The sequence below is a fragment of the Cetorhinus maximus genome, chromosome 20 (assembly GCF_964194155.1).
Source record: "Cetorhinus maximus chromosome 20, sCetMax3.hap1.1, whole genome shotgun sequence".
Classification (NCBI taxonomy): Eukaryota; Metazoa; Chordata; class Chondrichthyes; order Lamniformes; family Cetorhinidae; genus Cetorhinus; species Cetorhinus maximus.
Genome location: NC_135898.1, coordinates 92,571,532 through 92,593,064, shown reverse-complemented (window position 1 = coordinate 92,593,064; position 21,533 = coordinate 92,571,532). Strand labels below are relative to the sequence as shown.

The following is a 21,533-nucleotide window of genomic DNA, read 5'->3' as shown; positions in this document are numbered from 1 at the left end:
TCCAGTACTGCCCTGCCGGAGGTGCTGCCTTTTGGATGAGACATTAAACCAAGGCCTCGTCTGCCCTCCCATGTGGACGTAAAAGATCCCATGAAACTATTTCAAGGAAGGGGAGTTGTTTCTGGTGTCCTATCCAATTGTTGTCCTACAATCAATACCTCAAAAAACACATTATCTGCATGATCACATTGCTGCTTCAGGGAGCTTGCTGTGTGCAAATTGGCTGCAGCGTTTCCTACATTACAATAGTGACTACACTTCAAAAGCATTTGATTGGCTGTCAAACGCTTTGGGGCATCCTGTGGTTGAGAAAAGTGCTATACAAATGCAAGTCATTCTTTTACCCACATCTGTTCGCACCACTGCCCACTCTTCAATTGGTACAATCTACTGTCATTCTATTTTCCCTGTCCTTTCCCTGTGTCCTTTTATATTCTTCCTTGTAAAATATCTTCCAGAGTCGATCCCTTTGAAGTATCGTCATAGAACCTCTTTCTCAAGTGACTGTCAAGACTCACTTGATTCACATGAGGGACGGGCCACTTAGTCAAGGTAATGGAGGACAATACCCTGAATGAGTTACAGTCTTCAAGGGAAGAAAAGAATCATGGGGGAAAAAAAATCAGGATGAACATTTGGGTTGGCAAAACTAAATTTTGCAGTCTCCAATGGACAGGACGTCTTCAGATGAATCGATTGCCACAATCAGTTCTTCTCCCTGAACAGTTATGGGCTGCCATTTCAGTTCTGCAGTGCTTAAAGGAACAAGCACAGAAAACAAGTAACTAATTATTTTCTGGTTCTATACTCAAATATCTCCTGTAGGGAGCAGTAACTGCCCAGGGAGCAGCAATGTGGGGCCTTGACCCACATTGTGGATGTGTTATATGAGTGTGCGTTGTGTGTGTATGTATGGGAATGATTCCAACTCATACTGTTACAGAATAGAGTTTGTCTGGATATCTAGGCGCATCTTATAGTTCTGGCTCCCATTCAGATGTTCATTGGCTCAAACAAAGGATCATTGAATTGGCTACAAGTAAGTTAAATATTCAGCTTGGGGAAGCAGCCACTTAGCAGGCTGATGACAACATACCTGATGTCTCTTCCTATCAATGCATCAATCAAATTTTCTGCTCCAATTACTGTAAAGAAAGGGCAGTCTGAGCATCAGGGAACTAAATTATTACATTACTCATTCCTTTCCAGATAATTATTGTGAAGGAATCTCTGTGTTTTCTGCTTCCATTAGTCCGCTGTCTCTAATTCTGGATGTGGGTGTGAGTTATGAGGCTTGACCAGGTGGGATGGTGGTGGCAGAGTTTTCCTGTGCTCCCACCGCGGTGTTGAATAGGAAATTCCAGGATGCTGATGAAGCGACAATGAAGGAATGATGATAGATGTCTGAGTCAGGGACAGTATGTTACTTGGAGGTGACATTGCTCAGCAGTAGAGATTGCAGGCAGAGGGGCTGTCAAAATAACCTAACGTGCCCCGTTTCCATTTGTGGGATGGTTTCACCAACAAAACTGAAAATGCAGTTACGTTTAAATAATATCTAGAAATAGAGGCAAAGGATTGAAAGCTGAAGGATGCCCAAGGCCAGATATTGAAGTGGCTAATTACCTTTAAGGCATTTAAAAAAGGAAGCAAAGCATTCCATTTTTCATTTTAAAACTCCTGTGACAAATAAATTTTTCACTTGCGCGAAGGAAAGACGGATGAGAGAGGCTGTGGTGAAAAATTAGAAAAGGTGATGGAACCTTGTTCACAAATTCTACTTGAAATACTGGCTATTGCAATCTTTCATGTAGACTAAAGCCTCTCTCATGTCTCGGTCAAAGCTGCACAGATTAATAGTGGGAGCTGCTGCTGATGACTAATGATGATTAATTATTTCACACAAATTGTTTTTTCTCGCTCTTCTTTCTTGCGAAGAACACATGCAGTTGGTGTTGACAAAAGAGCATTATAAAAAGAGTAGGCCGCTCAGCCCCTCAAGCCTGTTCTGTCATTCAACTGGATTATGGCTGATTTCTATCTGAACTCCATTTACCCGCCTTGGTTCCACAACCCACAGTAGTGCACCTTTTTTATCAAGAAAATATATGAATCTCCGTTACTTTCAATTGATCCCAAGACTCAACAGCTTTTTGGAGGGAGAGAGTTCCAGATTTCCATTGCCCTTTTTTTTCCCTGATGAGGTGCTTCCTCTCATCACTCCCGAATGACCCAACTCTGAATTTAAAGCGATGGCCCCCCCTCGGTTTGGATTTCTGACACCGGGAGAAATCATTGCAGGTGCCCCGCGTGACATTCTCATAAGGAAAGCTCACCTCCTCTAAATGCACGATGAAGGTAATGTTCTGTTCCGACCTGGTGGCCAGTCTGCCGTTGCTGGTGACCAGGTGTAGACCCCGCGGAGCCCTGCTGGAGCATTGATGCTGTTTGGCAGTGTACTGTTCTCTGACGCCGTCAGTGCAATTATTGGAACCAACCTTCCTGTAACTGCATGAATTTAAAAACACTGAGTTAAAATAAAGCTTTAACACTGCCACTGTTTTGTTGCCGTCTTGTGTGAATGGCACGGGTGCAACTATCTCGTCGTGACTGACCGCCTGAACCTTTATCCAGGGAAACATAATTCATCCGTCCAGTGGTTGGAGCATTGGAATCCAATCTGGACGTCCGAGGGGAAGCTAGATAAACACACGTGGGAGAAAGGAATAGAAGGTTATTCTGATAAGGTTAGGTGAATTAGGGCAGATGGAGGCTTGTGTGGAGCATAAATACTGGCACAGACCAAATGGGCTGAATGGTCTGTTTCTGTACATTCTTATGAAGCTCCATAGAATTTCTGCTTTCCTATTAGAAATCGAAGATTCGCTGCACGTTAGGGACCATGGAGATGACATGGAAATCTGGAATTGATTCCAATGGTAGGAGATATAACCCAAGGCATCAATTTGGATTGGCCCTCATGTGCTGGAGACCTGGGGTGGATTCCGTGCTGAACTTGATGTTGAACCCCTTGTGGATATTTGGGGTTGACTCTGATGCTAAGAAGTCGAAGTAATAACCCCAGGTAGTAATTTGGATTGATCCCAATGTGCTGGGAACCTGTGTTGAATAGGTTGCCAATTTTGAAGGATTGGTCTGGAGTCTCCAAGAGATGAAGATCGATCTCCAGTACACAGTTCTGTGCAATCGTGGAGAAAAATCATCTGGACATTAAAAACAAATTGACAAATAAAGACATTTCCTTTGAACATTTCTCTTTACCAGATATAAAATTATTGAAAGGTTGTTTGGCTGATAGTCAAGCATCATCCAATTGTGTAATGAATCTGTTTGCGTTTGATTTGGTGTAGGAAGGCAATGTGCCACAGGATGAACATGTTGGCCGACTGGACTGTGGGGTGAGTCATGTGATGAAACCTCCAGGAATCGTTTAATCACAGTTGGCAACCCTAGTGGTGAAACATTGGGCAGAATCGTCCCAGATTTGCACTAAGCGTGGGAGCAGGCGAGAAAAGGGACATTTTACCCATCGTCCGCAATGGCGGCTTTTCACGTCCTATCGCCCCATTCCTGCCTTATTGATTATGCATTCCCGGGAAACGTGCTGGGTCGCGCAGAGACGCACGCCTTGATGGGACCTAGATCTACAGCAGGCTGAGGTTTACAATCTGGTGGTCACTGCATCGACATGTGTTTGCAACAGGAGGAGACAGGATCAGCCGAGCTCCCCGGCATTCGGGTGAACCACTGGGGAAGAGGCATCTGTGAGGTCCAAGTCAGCCTCGGGATTCAGCCTTCCAACTCATCGTGGAGAGTCAGCAGGAGGTGGGAGAACATCACGCAGAGCTGTTGGAAGCCCTCAACAGAGTGGCACACGAATCAGAGGAGTGCGTCCGCCTGCTGCCTGATGAAGTGGTGCCCACATGTGCGCGTATGGAGGTTTCCATGGGGAGGATGGCGGATGTCATGGAGACCCTAGACCAGTAGAGGGTGATGGGCTGTGCTCCATCACAGCAGCCACCGGTGAGTTCCAGCAGTGGTAATGCGAGAGGGAAACAGGCCACCTCATCATCCCTCCAGATGCTCCTTCCCCCTCAACGAGTCAGGCTGGGGTCCTCGGGCACCCGAAGGGAGAAGGATGGGCAGCTTGGGTCATCCACTCAGGAATCTCAGAGGCCGTCCGGCCCCCTCCGAGTCCCCTTTTCCTGTGATCCCTCTCAACCTCGCCCTCTATCACCGCAGAGCAAGCAGCTGGCCCACAGGAGGACAGCCAAAGCAAACCCGGGGCCCTCAAGGCCTCGGCTCTCCAGAGAACGCACGCTGAAGTCATCTGAGGAAAGAGAGCCAACCATTGCACAGGCTGTCTCCACCCCTGCTGCGGATGTCAGGGCAGCACCTAGAAGCAGTGGCAGGCCTGAAAAAGTTAAGAAATTCTGACCACAAGTGGCTGCACAGGTGAACACATTTTGTCACTTTATAACCTGAAAATATATTCACTTTCATTGAGTAATATGTAATGTTTTCTTTCAGCTTCATTTACAGGCTTCACGAGTCCCCCCCCCCTGCACCGCCTCTCCATTAGCAGTTCAGCTGCATTCAGCCGGACCACGAATGATTCTGGAGGGAGAGGTGTGTGTTGACAGGGTCTTTTGGAGACTCGTGCAAACATTCTCCCAGCCTGCGGAGCCTTCATCCATCACACTCATCTCACTGTCCCGAGTATTTTCAATGCTGGGGTTCTCTTTCAGTTGTCCATCTGAGCCGACCTGAATCTCCGCCCACCCACTGACCACACTCCCATGCAGCACCTGTGCCCACCCAACACGAGGCTCGGTCACTTTCGATTTGCATGGTGGTTGTCAAGTATGTTTTCAGCTGCCCTGTCCTCTCCCCTCCCCCAGTCAGCCATGTCCTTCCCCCCGTCACTGTTGACCCCCTGACATCACCTTTCACCACCCCACCATCACCTACCAAGCAGAGCCCTTGTCTTTCCGGGATGTCCAGGTGAACGCCCACGTTCCCTATCTTCCCGATAATCCCACCCCCATCCACATTGACCTCCCCGACCTCCCCCTTCCCACCACCAGGGTCAGTGTCTGCCTCCGAACCCCCATCAACCACCCTCGCCGTCCCTTCTATTGGTACTGTCGAACCCTCACCCTCCCACCCTACTGGCTCACTCTGCCTTCTCTCATACTCACCATTCCATCCTACCGCACCACACCCACCCTCAGTTCACTCCGCAGGAGGCAGTCATCGACTACACAGACCCCTTCCTTGCACATTCACCTGGACATCCTGCCCCCCCACCTTACTCCTCCCTCTACCCTTACTCTTTCCTACACCTTAATCCCCTCCTCTGAACTCCCTCCTCCCCTTGGACCCCTTCACCCCTCTGAACTCCCTCGTCCCCCCCACACCGGACTCTTTCCACCCCTCCGAACTCCCTCCCAACCTGGACTCCTGCCCCCCACTACCTGAACTTCTTCTCCCCCTGGACTCATGACCCCCTCTGAGCTTCCTCCTCCTCTGAACTTCTTCCCTTACAGCTACCTCCTCAGTTGCCACATTCTCCCCCATTATACCTTCCTCTCCCCATACTCCATCCCCCCTCCCAGCCTCACCCCCTTACCCTGGTACACCTTCCTCTCCCAGTCAAACCTAGACCTTCTTCTCCTCCCCCTCTACGATCATCTGTAGCAGACCACAGCCAAGACACTGATGTCCTGAAGCAGACCCCAGGCATCAATGGTGACCTCCCACCTTCCATGAGCTGCTTGGCGGTGGAGCCACGTCCATGAGAATCCACCCAGCGTGTGATGCACGTGCTCCCCCAGGGTCTGTCCAGAATGAAAAACATTAAAGACTGGGAAAAGGAATACTGAAGAAGAAGAAGTAAGTAATGAAGAAGAGTCATACAGACTCGAAACGTCAACTCTATTTGTCTCTCTGCAGAGGCTGTCAGACCTGCTGAGCTTTTCCAGCATTTTCTGTTTTTGTTATTGAGACAGAATACTGGTCTGAACTTGTCTTGCACACCTTAAAACGGAACACCAGTGAAAACGGCGAAATAATGGCACTGGCCCAAACTGCTGCTTGTCCTTCTGGGCGGCGGCTGCTGTCGGACTCCAGCGCCTTCTGCCCCTCGGATGTCCGCGATCTGAGCAAGGCCGTAATGGTCAGTCCCGACGTCCGCATGTCACACTTGTCGAGAAGTGTCCTGGGCCGGCGCGTTTTCCTGCCGATGTGCCCGGATGATCCAGCGTGCGGTAGGGGAGGGGTGGGGGGAGGGGGGGTGGTGGGGGGTATGATTCTGGCGAGCAGGGCTTATAATTATACTCAGACGTACCCTACATGCGGCAGCGGGAAACGCGGCCCCCCCCATTGGCGGGTGGTGCGGACGACCGCCAACTGTTTTCACAGCGTCGTGAAACTGATTTCTGGCCTTGTCGCCACAGTGTCCGCTCACGCCCAACATGACCTCCTGGCGCCACTGGGGACGGGACATTCCGCCCACTAGTTTTGACTGACTATTCTTCATGGTTGCAATTGTGCTTTTAAACCTGTCTTTTAATCAAGAGGCTCATCTCCGAGATACACGGACAGAGAGGAAAATGTGATCAGAAGCACATAACTTTCCTTTCTAACGGTAGAGAGCACCAACAATAGCTGGATGCCCTAGAAAGCTGCCTGGAGGATAATAGTACAGTAACAAGATGATAGGAACGGTGGGAATTGAAGAGGGATAAAGAGTCATACGGACTCGAAACATTAACTGTATTCCTCTCCGCAGATGCTGCCAGATCTGCTGAGTTTTTCCAGGTATTTTTATTTTTGCTTAGGGATAATCTAAATGTTCTCTGCACAAAGGCTTATTAGCATTTTTTAAGCAAAAGGCATTTCAAATAGTAATAAAGATACATCTTTACAAATAATGAGGAGTTAACATCAATCTAATGCTGCTCATTATAACACGTGTTTATTAATTTCCTGTAAGTATATGTTAACCTTCTAATGGTGTAAGCGATCTGTCTTTGTCATGTTTTGTGATGTAAGCTAATGGGAAATAGTGTGCTCTACATATGGCGGACTCCTGTAGTGTGGCTAATTTCAATGCCCGTCCCCTTCAATCCTTCCCACAGAACGAATGAACAAATTTCTCCAAGCGCTTCAAGCTTTACAAAGGATTTGATTTTGTTTCACAGAGTCCCTGCTGTTTCTGAATTGTGCGGCTACCCTGTCCTGACTGTGCGGCATGCTACAAATGCGGAACACATCTACCCAGTGACGAACTTCATTGTTCCGGCCAAGAGTTTAACAGAATAAAAATGCCCAGGGCCATGCATGAAGGATCGTCGCTTGGGTGAGGTACAGCAAGGCTGAGTGACAGGCGAGAAATCTGCTGCCAAAGTCGTCAACAGAAGAGGAAACTTCACTGGAAGTAACAGTGAAGAAGTTTTGCCTGACCATTTTGATTTTGCAATTTTTAAATCATTTTCCTCAGTCTTTTCTATCTCTAGCTACTGGACTGGCTGATCTCACTGAGTAAGGGAAGGCAGAGTAGGAGTGGGATATGTGTTTTCCTCTGTCTTGACCCCACTTTGGTAACTCAGGGAGATTCGTCCAAAGCCTAAGCTGGGGATCTCTGAAAGGTCACCCATGGGCTTCTGAATTCAAATGCCTTTTAAACACAGCCCCAGGAGCAGGAATTCAAATCAATACACTGACCTAATAAAACATCAAGCCACATGTTGAACTAAATCTCAGTGCAGTGTGAAAGAATGGAGCCTTTCTTTTCCAGCCTGCTGCTTCTAGTGGAGGACCATACTGGCCTGACCTTGATCTCCATAAACCATGGCGCAAAGTGGTCTAACTATTCAGTCAAATGGGAAAGCACAAACATTGAAGTGTCGCAGCAGTGTACTCACCCTGTGCTGTTGAGGTAGCTCTGTCCCATGCTACATTCCTTTGCCATGAAAGACGGATTGTACCAGAAAGCCGGTAAGCACCTTCCATCAGAGTGACGTTCGTATCCATAATCACTGTTCCATTATATGAGAGAGAGAGAGAGAGAGAGAAAGAGAGAAAGAGACAGGGAGAGGGAAAGTCGGAACACTAAAATTAGAAAGAAGCAAATATATTTTTCTGAAACGAGAACAAAAAATGCTGGAAAAACTCAGCAGGTCTGACAGCATCTGTGGAGAGAGAGAGAGAGAGAGATAACGTTTTGAGTCTGTATGACCCTTCTTCAGTTTGGAATGTTATCTTTGTCTCTCTCTCTCTCCACAGATGCTATCCGACCTGCTGAGTTTTTCCAGCACTTTTTTTCTCGTTTCAGATTTCCAGCATCCGCGGTATTTTGCCTTTATATTTATCTGAAATCCAGCAGCATTATTAACTGCAACAAAGACCACATGTCCCTCAAGGGGCCACCCATAAGTTCCATACAACAACATGCATTTATATAGCAACTTTAAGGTAGGCAATGTCCCAAGGCATTTCACAGAATGCTAGCCAAGTTTAACACCAAACCACCCATAAGGGGATATATTAGGGCAGATAGTCAAAGGGCTAAGTTTTAAGGAGCGTCTTAAAAGTGGAGAGAGAGGTAAGGATGTGGAGAGGTTTAGAGAAGGGATTCCAGAACTTAGGCGTAGGCAGCTGAAGGCAGAGCCACCAATGATGGAGTGAAGGAAGTTGGGGATGAGCACAAGGCCAGAATTGGAGGGACTTTGGGTCAGAGGGGGGTTACAGAGAAAGGGAGGATTGAGGCCAGAAAGGTATTTGAAAACAAGGTTGAGAATTTTAAAATTGTGGTGTGCCCCAAGGGCACTGTGGCTATGGAGGGAGCAGAACACCCCAAATCCCATGGTCCAGGGCATTTGCACAGCTTGCATGCCATCCTGGCACAGCACAGTCCCTGACAGTGTCTGCACTGACATCAGAGTTGTGGAGAGGTGGGAGACAAAGGGACACAGGGGGATCACTGCAGCAGGCCATGAACTGTGATAGTTTAACATTGGCATTGGGTACAAGTGATAGAAAGACTTCCATTCAAGTCCATCAATGTCCCTCCGCTTTAGCAAGACAAAATGTGATCCAAATTGTTTTTGTAAGTATGCAGCTTTAAAAAACTGCTAGTGGGTTTTGTTGGTTCAGATTTTACTCCCACACACTGATGGTGTCAATCTGCTTGGACAATTCCAAAACATTCAGGTCAATTCTTCAAAAAAGATTTTTTAAAAATAATTCTATTCACAGTGGCAGCTGGAAGAGTCAATTTTGTGGGATTGTGTTGAGGTTACACCGGTTGCTCACATCAGAATTGTGTAACGCCATCTGCTCAGTTTTCTCAGAGCAAGGATAACTCTTTACCAGAACATGTTGATTTATCATCGTCACACTGAATGACCAGCCAAGGGCATTGTTTAATGGAGTGAGTAGATATCTTAAAGTCACAGAGCTCATTACTAAGGAAGATGGCTGGCTTAGATCCGACGGAGCTTTCCATTTGACGAGAAAATGTAAGCGTCCACTCGTGGGAGAGGAGAAACATTTAAAAAAGTATGGGAGATAGAGAAACACAGGAACTTTGAATAATTGCAACGCCTTAGTTACTTGTTGTCTGGCTTTCCTGGCCATTGTCTCTAGACCTCTAGTTGTATAGTCGAACTGGGTTTCAGATGCAGAAGCCAAAGCCAGAGTTCTCCAAACAGGCCAAGAAACTTCCACTGTGCTCATGGAACATTCTAAAGGAAGGAAGACTCTTGAAAGTGCACAGTACATAAATAAGATCAAATCAGACAAGTGAGCAAGGAAGCTAACAATGAATGCTTTCAAACTTACAGGCTGAAAAAGCTAAAAAGTTATGTCAAGAAGGAAGTTTGATTCAACTCCAGAAGCATAAATACAAAAATGGATATTTTATTTAAATAATCAAATTCCAGAGTTTCTAAATTAAATTAGCTGATCTCCTGTTAACAACTTTGGTGATTGTGTTCTAGGCCTAGTTGGTAGTGCTGTCTGGAGTTTTACCAGATAATGGCCAGCATCAACAATCCTTTTAAGAGACATTCTAATAAAATCTTACAAAATCCATCTCACCCTGCAAGCATCTGCCTCGTTTTTTGTTCCATCAACTGTTTGGCTCAGGGAGCTGAGTGGTATAGTGGCTTAATATTCGTATTTCGCTGGTAGGGTTTGAGAGCAAATTGAACCCAGGCTAATGGGCTGAAAATCTTCACTAGCTGTAAGGAGCTATTGTGAAGTGAGCTCAGGAAAATTTAGTTCAGATGAAAACAGCACTAAACTCGTACTAATTGATTATGCCACTCAGACAAACACAAGTACAGTTTGTATGGAAAAAAAAATCACAAGCTGGTGCATAAATGTGCGCTTTCCTACAGTGCTTGGGCCTGGACAGAGGTAACTCACTTTCATCTGGCTGTGTATGCCTGATCTGGAAGTGGCTGGTGTTGACAATGGGTGCTTTAAATGGAAGGACGGACATAGCTCACAGTGATGAGTGCAACAGGATTGAAAAACTCTCTTTGGTTGAGTTTAAATTCCATAAAACTGACTAAGTTTGTTAGAAGTCCTACAGCTTATGTTGCCAATCATTAGGGGAGGTGGTGGCATAGTGGTATTGTCACTGGGCTAGTATTCCAGAGACCTCAGGGTAATGCTCTGGGGCCCTGAGTTCAAATCCCATCATGGCAGATGGTGAAATTTGAATTCAATAATTGAAGCATTGCTAATTGTTGTTAAAACCCATCTGATTCACTGATGCTGTCCTTACCTGATCTGGCATATGTGTGACTCCAGACCCACAGCAATGTGGTTGATTCCTAACTGACCAAGAGCCATTGGGAGTAGGCAATAAATGCTGGCCTAGCCAGCGATGCCCACATCCCATGAATGAATAAGGAAAAAGACAGATTTTTGCACATTTCCCCTCCATGCCCTCGAAGTTCCATCATTGGATATATTGGTTACTTGCAAATGATTGTCCAAACCCTGTCACTTCAGAAATATTGGCTGGTGTGAAGTAACACAGGCCTTTGGAATTTCCTCAGTCATTATTATCCTTGGCTATGCTGCTCAGAATGTATTCCTTCCTACATTGTGCTTTAAGCTTAAGATATGCTTCGGCATATGCAGTCGAATCCATTCTTTATGATGTTACGCAGCTAAGGTCTGCTTGATAACTGCAGAGATTGCGGAGAAGATCTGGGTGTAAAATATTGCCTGGGCAAAGTGAAGAGAGGAACAGATGGCACTTTAGTTCACATGCCCCAGAGAATTGAAAGAAGATCAGCAGCAAAGATTGGACAAATGAAGTTGTTTTCTTTGGGAGAGAGGAAGCTGAGGGGAGACCTCATTGAAGTGCATAAAATGGTGAGGGGTCTAGATAGAGTGGAAAGGAAGGCCCTATTCCCCTTGGTTAAAGGGTCCATAACCAGGGCGCATAGAGATAGTGGAGGCATTAGTGGCGATCTTTCAGGAATCACTGGAGTTAGGGAGGGTCCCAGAGGACTGGAAAATCGCTAATGTAACCCCCCTGATTAAGAAGGGAGTGAGGCTAAAGACAGGAAATTACAGGCCGATTAGCCTGACCTCAGTCGTTGGTAAGATTTTAGAGTCCATTATTAAGGATGAGATTTCAGAATACTTGGAAGTGCATGGTAAAATCGGGCAAAGTCAGCATGGTTTCATCAAGGGGAGGTCATGCCTGACAAATCTGTTGGAATTCTTTGAGGAGGTAATGAGTGGGTTAGACAAAGGAGAGCCAATGGATGTTATCTACTTGGACTTCCAGAAGGCCTTTGACAAGGTGCCGCACAGGAGGTTGCTCAGTAAGATAAGAGCCCATGGTGTTAGAGGCAAAGTACTAGCATGGATAGAAGATTGGCTGTCTGGCAGGAGGCAGAGAGTGGGGATAAGGGGGTATTCCCCGGAAACATGCCATTTCCATGGCGGGCGGGCTCTCATTCACCTGCCACGCCAACACCTCGCCACTCCAGCACGCCTGGCGCCATATTTAAAATGCAGCCGTGTGCTTCCAGCCCAGGACGGCTGCAAAGAAGACATGGCCCTGAAAGGCAAAAAGATTGCAGCCCCCCAGGTTCAATGATGCCTCCCTCGAGTGCCTTTTGGATGCCGTGGAGGCTCGCCGTGATGTCCTTCACCCCCGCTCTGGCCGCAGGATGGGCAGGAACCTCACTAATCCAGCACAGGAGGCGGTGGCAGTGGTGGTCAGTGCCAATGCCCTGAAAAAAAGGACAGCCACCCAGTGCCGCAAGAGGATGAATGATCTCCTCTGTTCCGCCAGGGTAAGTCACTCTTCTCATCACTCCCAACTCACACACTCACAAACATCACACATCCACAGGGCACCCACTCACTGCTGATTCAAGGGACATCACCATTCACTCTCTCACACACACCGTCATTGTCCTCATCCCATCCATGGCACCACTCACGACCTACACAGGCCAGGCATCCTTCTCATCTGGCCTGGCAGGTGTCCTGCTTACACTCTCTCCACCTCTATTCATGCAGGACAAGCTGACACACAACAACAGGGAGAGTCCGCAGACCAGCAGAGGAATGCCTGAAATTAAGGATCTGGACGGGTCCTGTGCTGATGGTGAGGTCGGCGGTGATCTACCAAGTGAGAATCTAATAGTACAACATCTATCAGGCAACCATGCTGAGAGTATTGTGTCCTCTTTTACAGGCCGCTACCATGCACTAATTATCCCCATTGCTTCCGCAGGCACATCTGGGAAACAGCCGACAGAGTCCATGACCCAGGGCCTCCAATCAAGACCTGAAGAAACCTCTGAAGTGGAATCTGGGGACACCCTCCTTGAGGTCCCATCACATCACTCATCCACACCCATCACCAGCGCAGAGACATGCATCTTGATGGGACCTAGCTTTACAGTAGCCCAGTAGCCTCAGGATCACAATCTGGTGAGCACATCGCACTGTCTGATCCACAGCAGGCGGAGGCAGGGACTTCCCAGGTGTCCGGCACTCGGAGGGCTGCTGGAGGCCAGAAATTTGCTGAGTCTGAGTCAGATGAGGAGCCTCTGGACACGGTCATGTCACAGTTGCTGGAGCTGCAAAGACAACAACAGGAAGGGATGTCCGCTGTACTCCTCGGATTGCAAGGCACGATGGAGGAGTCCGTCCACCTTCAGGCTGAGGTGATAGCGCCGGCATTGCCAACGCACCGAGGTCAACACTGGTAGGATGCCAGCTGCCATTGACACCATGGTCCAGGACATCAGTCCTGCACTGCTGTGCGGGCTCAACTCCAACACTGACGCCATAGTTGGTCTCCAACGGTGTGTACGCGAGAGGGATGCCGGGCAGCTTGATCTCACTCCAGCTTCCCCTTCTCCTCAAGGGGTCAGCCAGGGGCCCTTGGGCACCCATAGGGAGGAGGATCAAGTGTACCACCCCTCCCCCCCACCACCACCCCCCCGGGGCCATCCATCCAGGTGACTCCGGGAGTGTCCGGCCCATCTGAATCTCCTCTTCCTGTGAGCTCAGCAGCTCCAGCTCCACAGGCCAAGGAGGGTGTCACTCCCACACAGCAGGACCCCGAAAGCAGGCTGGGGCCCGCCACAGGACAACCATCAAGGTCATCACAGACAGGGAGTCACAGTCAGCAGGCTGCCTCCTCTCCCCCGCTGTGAATGTCGGGCAGCACCAAGATGTAGTGGCACAGATAGGAAAGTAAAAAAGATGTAGTAGCACAGCCTGGGCATGGGTGTTATTCACTTGTACACACTGTTCACTATTGTAAATAAACTCCCAAGAATGTCTCCCTGCCTATGGCTCCTTGTTCTGATGAGCAGTGTCTGTGTCACTCATTTGTGAAAACTTGGTTCCTGCACAAGATAAAGGCAGGGGTCTCAGTCCAGGGCCTCTTCCCTGTGCTTTGTGCAGCCTTTAGAACAAAGTGATGGTCCGGGCTCACACTCCCTGGACACATTACTGATACCTGCACCTCGATGGTACTTGTCATTGCTGCCAGAATGTAGTGGGCAGGCGGCACAGAGTTCCCTCATTCTCTCTGTGTGCTCTCAGCACCTTTAAGGTGGGGCTGGCCCCCATCTCTTCAGCATCTGTGACCAGTGATGCTGTGCTCCTGAAGGGCTCAGGTGCTGAAGGCTGACAAAGGATCAGATTCTTCTAAAGTTTCATGGCTGCATCTCTATGATATGACCCTGATCGCAGAGCACAAGCGAGCTGCTCTTGGCCAGACAGGAGTCAGATATTCTCAGAGGCTATGTGAAGATCTATGGAGCGTCCTCACTGCTTGTCATCATCATCCTCCACACATATAGCAGCCAAGGGGGCCTCCCGGGTGTGCCTGCCTCATTTGGCCAGTGTGAGGGCCTCATTGCCGTCATCATCATTTTCAAGGGCCTTCTCACCCTCATCCCCATTGGCATCCTCCTCATCGGAGGAGACATGCAGCACCTTCATCTCCTCCTCAGCCAGCTCCTCTCCCCGTTGCAGTGCCAGGTTGTAAAGGGCACAGCAGATGATAACAATGTGTGACACCCTCTGTGGGCTACATTACAGAACTGGCCCAGGCATCAGAACTTCATTTTCAGCATCCTGATGGTTTACTTCACTAAGTTGCGAGTTGGGGCATGAGCCTCGTTAACCCTTCGCTCTGTTGCTGTCTGAGATGACCGCAAGAGCGTCATCAACCATGTCCTCTGCGGGTAGCTCTTGAACCCTGAGGAGCCAACCCTGCAGCTTCTGTGGACCCTGGAAGACGTCAGAGACCTCAGTGACCGACTGAGAATGTAGGAGTCGTGGATGCTCCCTGGAAACCGTGTGCAGACCTGCAGGATGTGTTTGTGGTGGTCACACACCAGCTGCATATTCAGCGAATGGAATCCCTTGCGGTTGGCATTGTTGACTGTTTGTTGTGACGGAGACCTGAGCGCCAGGTGAGTTCAGTCGATGGCACCCTGCATTGTGGGAAACCCAAGATCTGGACAAATCCATTTGCTCTTGCTTCCTGGTTGTCCTGGTCCCTGGCGAATTTCACAAAGTTTTGTGCCCTCTGGAAGATGGCATCCGTGACCTCATGGATGTATTTGTGGGTGGAGGCTTGTGATATCCCACAGAGGTCACCTGTGGAGCCCTGAAAGGAGCCACTGGCATCGAAATTGAGCGCCACGGTCACTCTCATGGCCACTGGCAGCGGATGCCCTCCATGTCCCCATGGTGCCAAATCCTGCAGTAGCAGGCAGACGTGACCGACCAGTTCCCTAGACATGCGCAGTCTTCGGTGACACTGGTTCTCGGTCATGTGTAGGAATGAAAGGTGGCGTCTATAAACCCTTGCACCCCCACCTCCACCAGATGGTTCCACTATTTAACAAAATCATGGCCTACTTCCGTTTCCCACTCTGTTCCTATATCCCTTTGTTCCCTTAGTGTCCAAATAAAGAAGTATGGAAGTACGCTTGCTTTGGGAACTGAAAGACATGGAGAATTTGTACTGGATGCTAATGAAGAAGTTAATGCTCCAATTAGGCCGAATGCGATGCCCCACCAGTCCCTGGCTCGAGACACTGAAGCAACAGAAGAGACTGGCCTTTAGGTATGAGATGGGAGGATGTGTTTTGGTTTGCAAACAAGATGGGCTGAATGGCCTTCTTCTGCATTGGAAACTTAGGTGGTCCTAGGTGGTGATGAACTCTACAGTTGAACTCAATTGTGCAGAAGGGTTTAGGGTCCATGGCAGTAACATAGCAGGAAGGGAGTTTGGACCAGTAGAAGTGTAATTTCTGAAGCTGCCAGTAAGACATACAGGAGGAAGCTATACAATCTGTGTTATTTAACATTAAGGACAGGTTTAGTAAGTTGCTTTAATGGAAATCCTACCCCTTGAACGTTTCATATTGATACAGAAAATCAAACCATATTTTCTCTGCAAAATAAGAACTGTTGATAAACTGGCTGCAATGTTTGTAGACAGGCTAATCTTTATCACAGCTTTGGAGTGAGTATTGCCATTTACTTTTACATAGAATATACAGCACAGAAACAAACAAGCCATTAGGCCAAACTAGTCCATGACAATATTTATGCCCCACTCAATCTTTGACACACTCTACTTCACCTCATCAGCATTTCCTTCTAGTCCTTTTTCTCTTGTGTATTTATCTAGCTGCTCTATAAATATATTTGCCTGATTCATCTCAACTACTGCATGTGGTTCCACATCTCAAACACTCTTTGGGTAAAGTAGTCTCTCTTAAATTCCCTATTGGATTCATCAGTGACTATCCACACAATAAATGGTAAGATACTGCAAAGTGTAGAGGAACAGAGGGACCTTGGAGTGCATGTCCACAGCTCCCAAAGGTAGCAGGACAGGTAGATAAGTTGGTTAAGAAGCCATTTGGGGTACTTACCTTTATTAGCTGAGGCACAGAATATAAGAATAAGGAGGTTATGCTAAAACTGTATAAAACACAAGTTAGGCCCCAGCTAGAGTACAGTGTACAGTTCTGGTCATAATGTTGCAGGACCTACTCGAGAGGGTACAGAGGATGATGCCAGGACTGGAGATTTTTAGCATGAAGGGAGGTTGGATAAGCTGGGGTTTTCTTTGGAACAGAGGAGGCTGAGGGGAGATTTAACTGAGTTGCATAAAATTATGAGAGGCCTAGATAGAATGAGTAGGAAGGACCTATTTCCCTTAGCAGAGAGGTCAATAACCAAACGGCATAGATTTAAAGTAATTAGTGGAAGGATTAGGAGAGAGTTGAAGGGGCATTTTTTTCATCCAGAGTGGGGGCCTAGACCTCACTGCCTAGAAGGGTGGTAGAGGCAGGGACCCTCACCGCATTTAAATAATACTTGGAAATGCACTTGAAATGCTGCAACACACAGGGCTACAGACCAAGAGGTGGGAAGCGGTACAAGAGAAGTGGGATTAGCTGGACACCTGTTTTTCGGCCGGGATTTTCAATGCCCGCTGGTGTCGGGCACCTTCGGTGAGCGGACAATATGGCGTGATTGGTTTCATGATGGCATGAAACCAGTTCGCCATTGTCTGCTCAGCCCGCCACTGGTGGACTGCGTTCTCCGCCATCGGACATTGGGAATCTCAACGTAAAACATCAGGATATCATTATTAGGCCTGCCCACCGGAATCGTCCCCTGCCTGCTGGACCTTCTGACAGGAGCAGCACATAAGCGACGTGCACCTGGCGAGCTGCACTTTGCTCAGGGCTTCCAGGTTTGTTTGCCCACCCTGCTTCGGGCAGCACTCGTCTCAGCGCCAGGCTTCCCAGGCTCACGGGCAGGTCTCTACCTACCAGATCAGCCATATGTGGATGGCTTTTCAATGGCTGCAGGGCTAGGGCTTGCTTGGCAAAGGGGGCCTCAGGCAAGGGAGAGGCTGTAGGGTGAGGGCTGCACTGGGGAAGGAGGGTATCCCAGGGTGTGTGTGGGGGGGCACATGTTGATCTGTACAAGTGGCCTCAGAGGGTGAGGGCTGAGAAGGCAGTCTCCAGAGGAGATGAGGCCAGATGAACATGAGAGGGTATGTGTGTGAGAATGAGCGATGATGTCCCTTGAGCTGGCAGTGAGTGTGTGACGGGCTTGAGTGTGTGAGTTTAGAGTGATGAGATGGTTGCCTCACTCTGGCTGCATGGATGAGATCATTCATCCTCTATCTGTACTGGATGGCCAACCTCTTATGTGCAGCATTGGCACTGACCACCACTGCCATCGCCTACCAAGCCTGGTTGATCACGCTGCTGCCCATCCTGTGGTCAGAGCCGGGGTACCGGACATCGCGGTGGGCCTCTACAGTGTCCAAAAGGCATTCCAATGATATGTCATTAAACCTCGGGGCTGCAGTCTTTTTGCCTTCGTGGATATCTTCCCTGCAGTAGCCGTGGTCTGGAGGCGCTGAGACGTGTGCGCGCGGCTGTAATTTAAATGTGGTGTCTGGCGTGATGAAGCGATGAGGTGACAGCAGGCGGGCGGATGAGAGCTCACCCTCCATCGACATGGCATGTTTCCCAGGAATGCATAAATAACGTGGCGGGATTGGGACAATACATGAAACCCGCCATTGCAGCCGGTGAGTAAAACGTCCTTTTACTCACCCGACACCGCACTGCCCGATGGATTGAGTGGCCTATTTCTGCACTGTAAAGCTTTATGATTCTTTGATTTATGGTCTCGATTTTTGGACTCCCCAGAAGCTGAAACATTTCCTCTATGTCTGTATTTTATATATATATGGAAGATTTTAAAGCATTTAGCAATCTACACATTTTTCTAGTGGGGTAAATCTATCTAAAGACCACATTACAATTGATTTTATCAACAGTTATGATTTGTTGCTCTAGGTTACAGGCTAACTTGGTGATTTATTGCAGATTTCTTTACTGACACGTAGCTTCACTGTAAAACAAATTGAACTTCAGGTAGTGAGTTGGTATTTGATGTGAATGAGAAGTTTGTGAGCTTTTCCTCACGAGTCTGACATTAACTTCGTTGACAGCTGTTAAGGGCCACATGTGAAATATGTTCGGGCGGGCTCAACGTGCTTCCCGGCCTAGGGAAAAATGATTGAATGCTGTGCAAAACAAGACTGTTTTTTCAAACTGCTGGGATCATGAAAGTGCCCTGGCGAGGCAAGACATAACTGGTCAAGGATATACATTGCAGGGCTGTAAGGTAGGACAGGCATTCTGAAGTTTTCCTGAGCTGTTTTTAGGGAGCACCTGGCGATTCACTGCTCCAGAGTTTAGTTACATATAGTCATGTGTACGAGAAATCAGGAGTGTGCCTGGTCAGTGAAGGGAGAAGGGCTTGATAGGCCAAATGGACCCCTTTTGTTTCATCTGGATTGGAATTTAATGCTAAAAAACTGAATCTGGAATTCCCTCCCTAAACCTCCCCATATGTCTACCTTTCTCACCTTCTTTAAGACACTCTTTAAAGTACATACATAAAAACATTCGAAATAGGAGCAGAAGGTGGCCATTCGGCCCCTCGAGCCTGCTCTGCCATTAATTAAGATCATGGCTGATCTGTTTGTGTTTCGAATTCCACATTTCCATTTACCTCTGATAACCTTTGATTGCCTTGCCTTAAACATATTCAGTGACCCCGCCTCCACCACTTTCTGAGGCACAGAGTTCCAAAGTCACACAACCCTCTGAGAGAAAAAAATTATCCTCATCTTTGTCCTAAAAGGGAAACCCCTAATTTTAAAACAGTGCCCCCCTAGTCCTGGACTCACCCACAAGAGGAAACATCCTTCCCACATCCACCTTGCAATACTGTTCAGGATCTTATATACTTCAATCAAGTCACCCCTCACTCTTCTAAACTCCAGTGGAAACAAGCCCAGTCTGTCTAACCATCCCTCATAAGACAACCCACTCATTCCAGGTATCTAGTAAACCTCCTCTGAACTGCCTCCAATGAATTCACATCCTTCTTTAAATAAGGAGACTGAAACTGCACACAATATTCAAGGTGTGTCCTGTATAATTGAAGCATAACATCCTTACTTTTATGTTCAATTCCTCTTGTAATAAAGGAGAGCATTCTATTCCCCTTCTCGCTTGTTTTCCATACCTGCATGCTAACTTTTTGTGACTCATGCACTAGAACACCTGGATCCCTCTGTACCTCAGAATTCTGCAGCTGTTCTATATTTAAGTAATACTCTGCTTTTTTATTCTTCCTGCCAAAGTGAACAGCTTCACATCTTCCCACATTATAATCCATCTGCCAGATTTTTTCCCGCTCACTCAACCTATCTATATCTGTCTGCAACCTCCTTACGTCCTCTTCACAACATACTTTCCTACCAATCTTTGTTTCTCTTGCAAATTTAGTCACCATGTCTTCACTCCCCTCATCTAAGTCATAAAAAGTTGAGGCCCCAGCACAGACCCATGTGGGATTCCACTCGTCACCTCCTGCCAATCAGAAAAAGACCCATTTATGCACACTCTCTGCTTTCTGCCAGCCAGCCAATCTTCTATCCAGGCTAATATGTTACGCCCTACACCATAAGCTTTTATTTTCCGCAATAACCTTTGATGTGGCACCTTATCAATGCCTTCTGGAAATCCAAGTACAGCACGTCTACAGGCTCCCCTTTATCCACTGTGCATGTTACTCCTTCAAGGAACTCCAATAAATTGGTTAAACATGATTTCCCTTTCATAAAACCATGCTGACTCTTCCCGAATACCTTGAGTTTCTCTAAGTGCCCATCTATAACCTCCTTAATGATCAACTCTAACAACCTCCCCACGACAGATGTCAAGCTAACTGGCCTATAGTTTCCTGTTTTCTGCTTCCCTTCTTGAATAGAGGGGTTATATTTGCTACTTTCCAGTCTGATGGAACCTTTCCAGAATCTAGTGAATTTTTGGAAAATTAACGCCGATGGATCTACTATCTCATTAGCCACCTCTTTTAAGACTCTCGGATGAAGTCCATCAGGACCCAGAGACTTGTCAGCCCACAGCTCCATCAGTTTGCTCAGCACCACTTCCCTAGTGATTGTAATTTCACCAAGATCCCCCCTCCCTTCCACCTCCTGATTTACAGCTATTACTGGAATGTTTTTTGTATCCTCTTATTGAAGACAAGCAAAATATTTGTTCATTTCATCCACTATTCCCTTATTATCTACTATTAACTCCCCATTGTCACTCTCTAGAGGACCAACACTCACTTTACTTACTCTTTTCCTTTTAAAATACCTGTAGAAACTCTTGCTATCTATTTTTACATTTCTAGCTAGCTTCCTCTCATACTCTCTTACTCCTGATTAACTTTTTAGTCATTCTTTGACGTTCTTTATATTCTGACCAATCATCTGACCTGCCACTCATCTTTGTGCAGTTATATGCTTTTTCCTTAAGTTTGATGCTTCCTTTACTCCTTTAGTTAACCACGGATGGTGAGTCCTTCCTTTAGAAATTTTCTTTATAGTTGGAACATACTTATTCTGAGTATTCTGAAATATTCCCTTAAATGTCTGCCACTGCCTCTCTATTGATTACCCCATAGCCTAATATCCCAGTTCACTCCAGCTAGCTCAGCTTTCATGCCCACAGTAGTTGCCCTTATTTAAGTTTCAGTTGCTAGTCTTAGACCCACTCTTCTCCCTTTCAAACTGAATGTAAAACTCAATCATACTGTGGTCGCTGCTAACTAGAGGTGCCTTTACCCTGAGGTCATTAATTAATCCTGTCACATTACATAATACCAAGTCTAATATAACCTGCTCTCTGGTTGGTTCCAGAATGTGCTGCTCTAAGAAACTATTTTGAAGCATTCTGTGAACTCCTCATCCAGGCTACTACTGCCAATCTGATTTTTCCAGTTTATATGTGGATTAAAATCACACATGATTATTTCCATCCCTTTATCACAAGCTCCCAATATTGTATACTTTGTCCTAAATTGTGGTTACTGTT

At 47.2% G+C, this 21,533-nt stretch overlaps 1 protein-coding gene across 1 annotated transcript in view; it reads right to left on the bottom strand.

The window, feature by feature from the left end:
- The window catches only part of LOC144694615 (VPS10 domain-containing receptor SorCS1-like), a 776,365-nt gene that overhangs the window by 52,816 nt on the left and 702,016 nt on the right, over positions 1-21,533 (bottom strand). Inside the window, exons 17-18 of the mRNA XM_078565215.1 lie at positions 7,950-8,063; positions 2,337-2,508 (exon numbers count right to left, since the gene is read on the bottom strand). Of these exons, the coding sequence (XP_078421341.1) occupies positions 2,337-2,508; positions 7,950-8,063 (286 nt within the window). The remainder of the gene's footprint in view (positions 1-2,336; positions 2,509-7,949; positions 8,064-21,533) is intronic.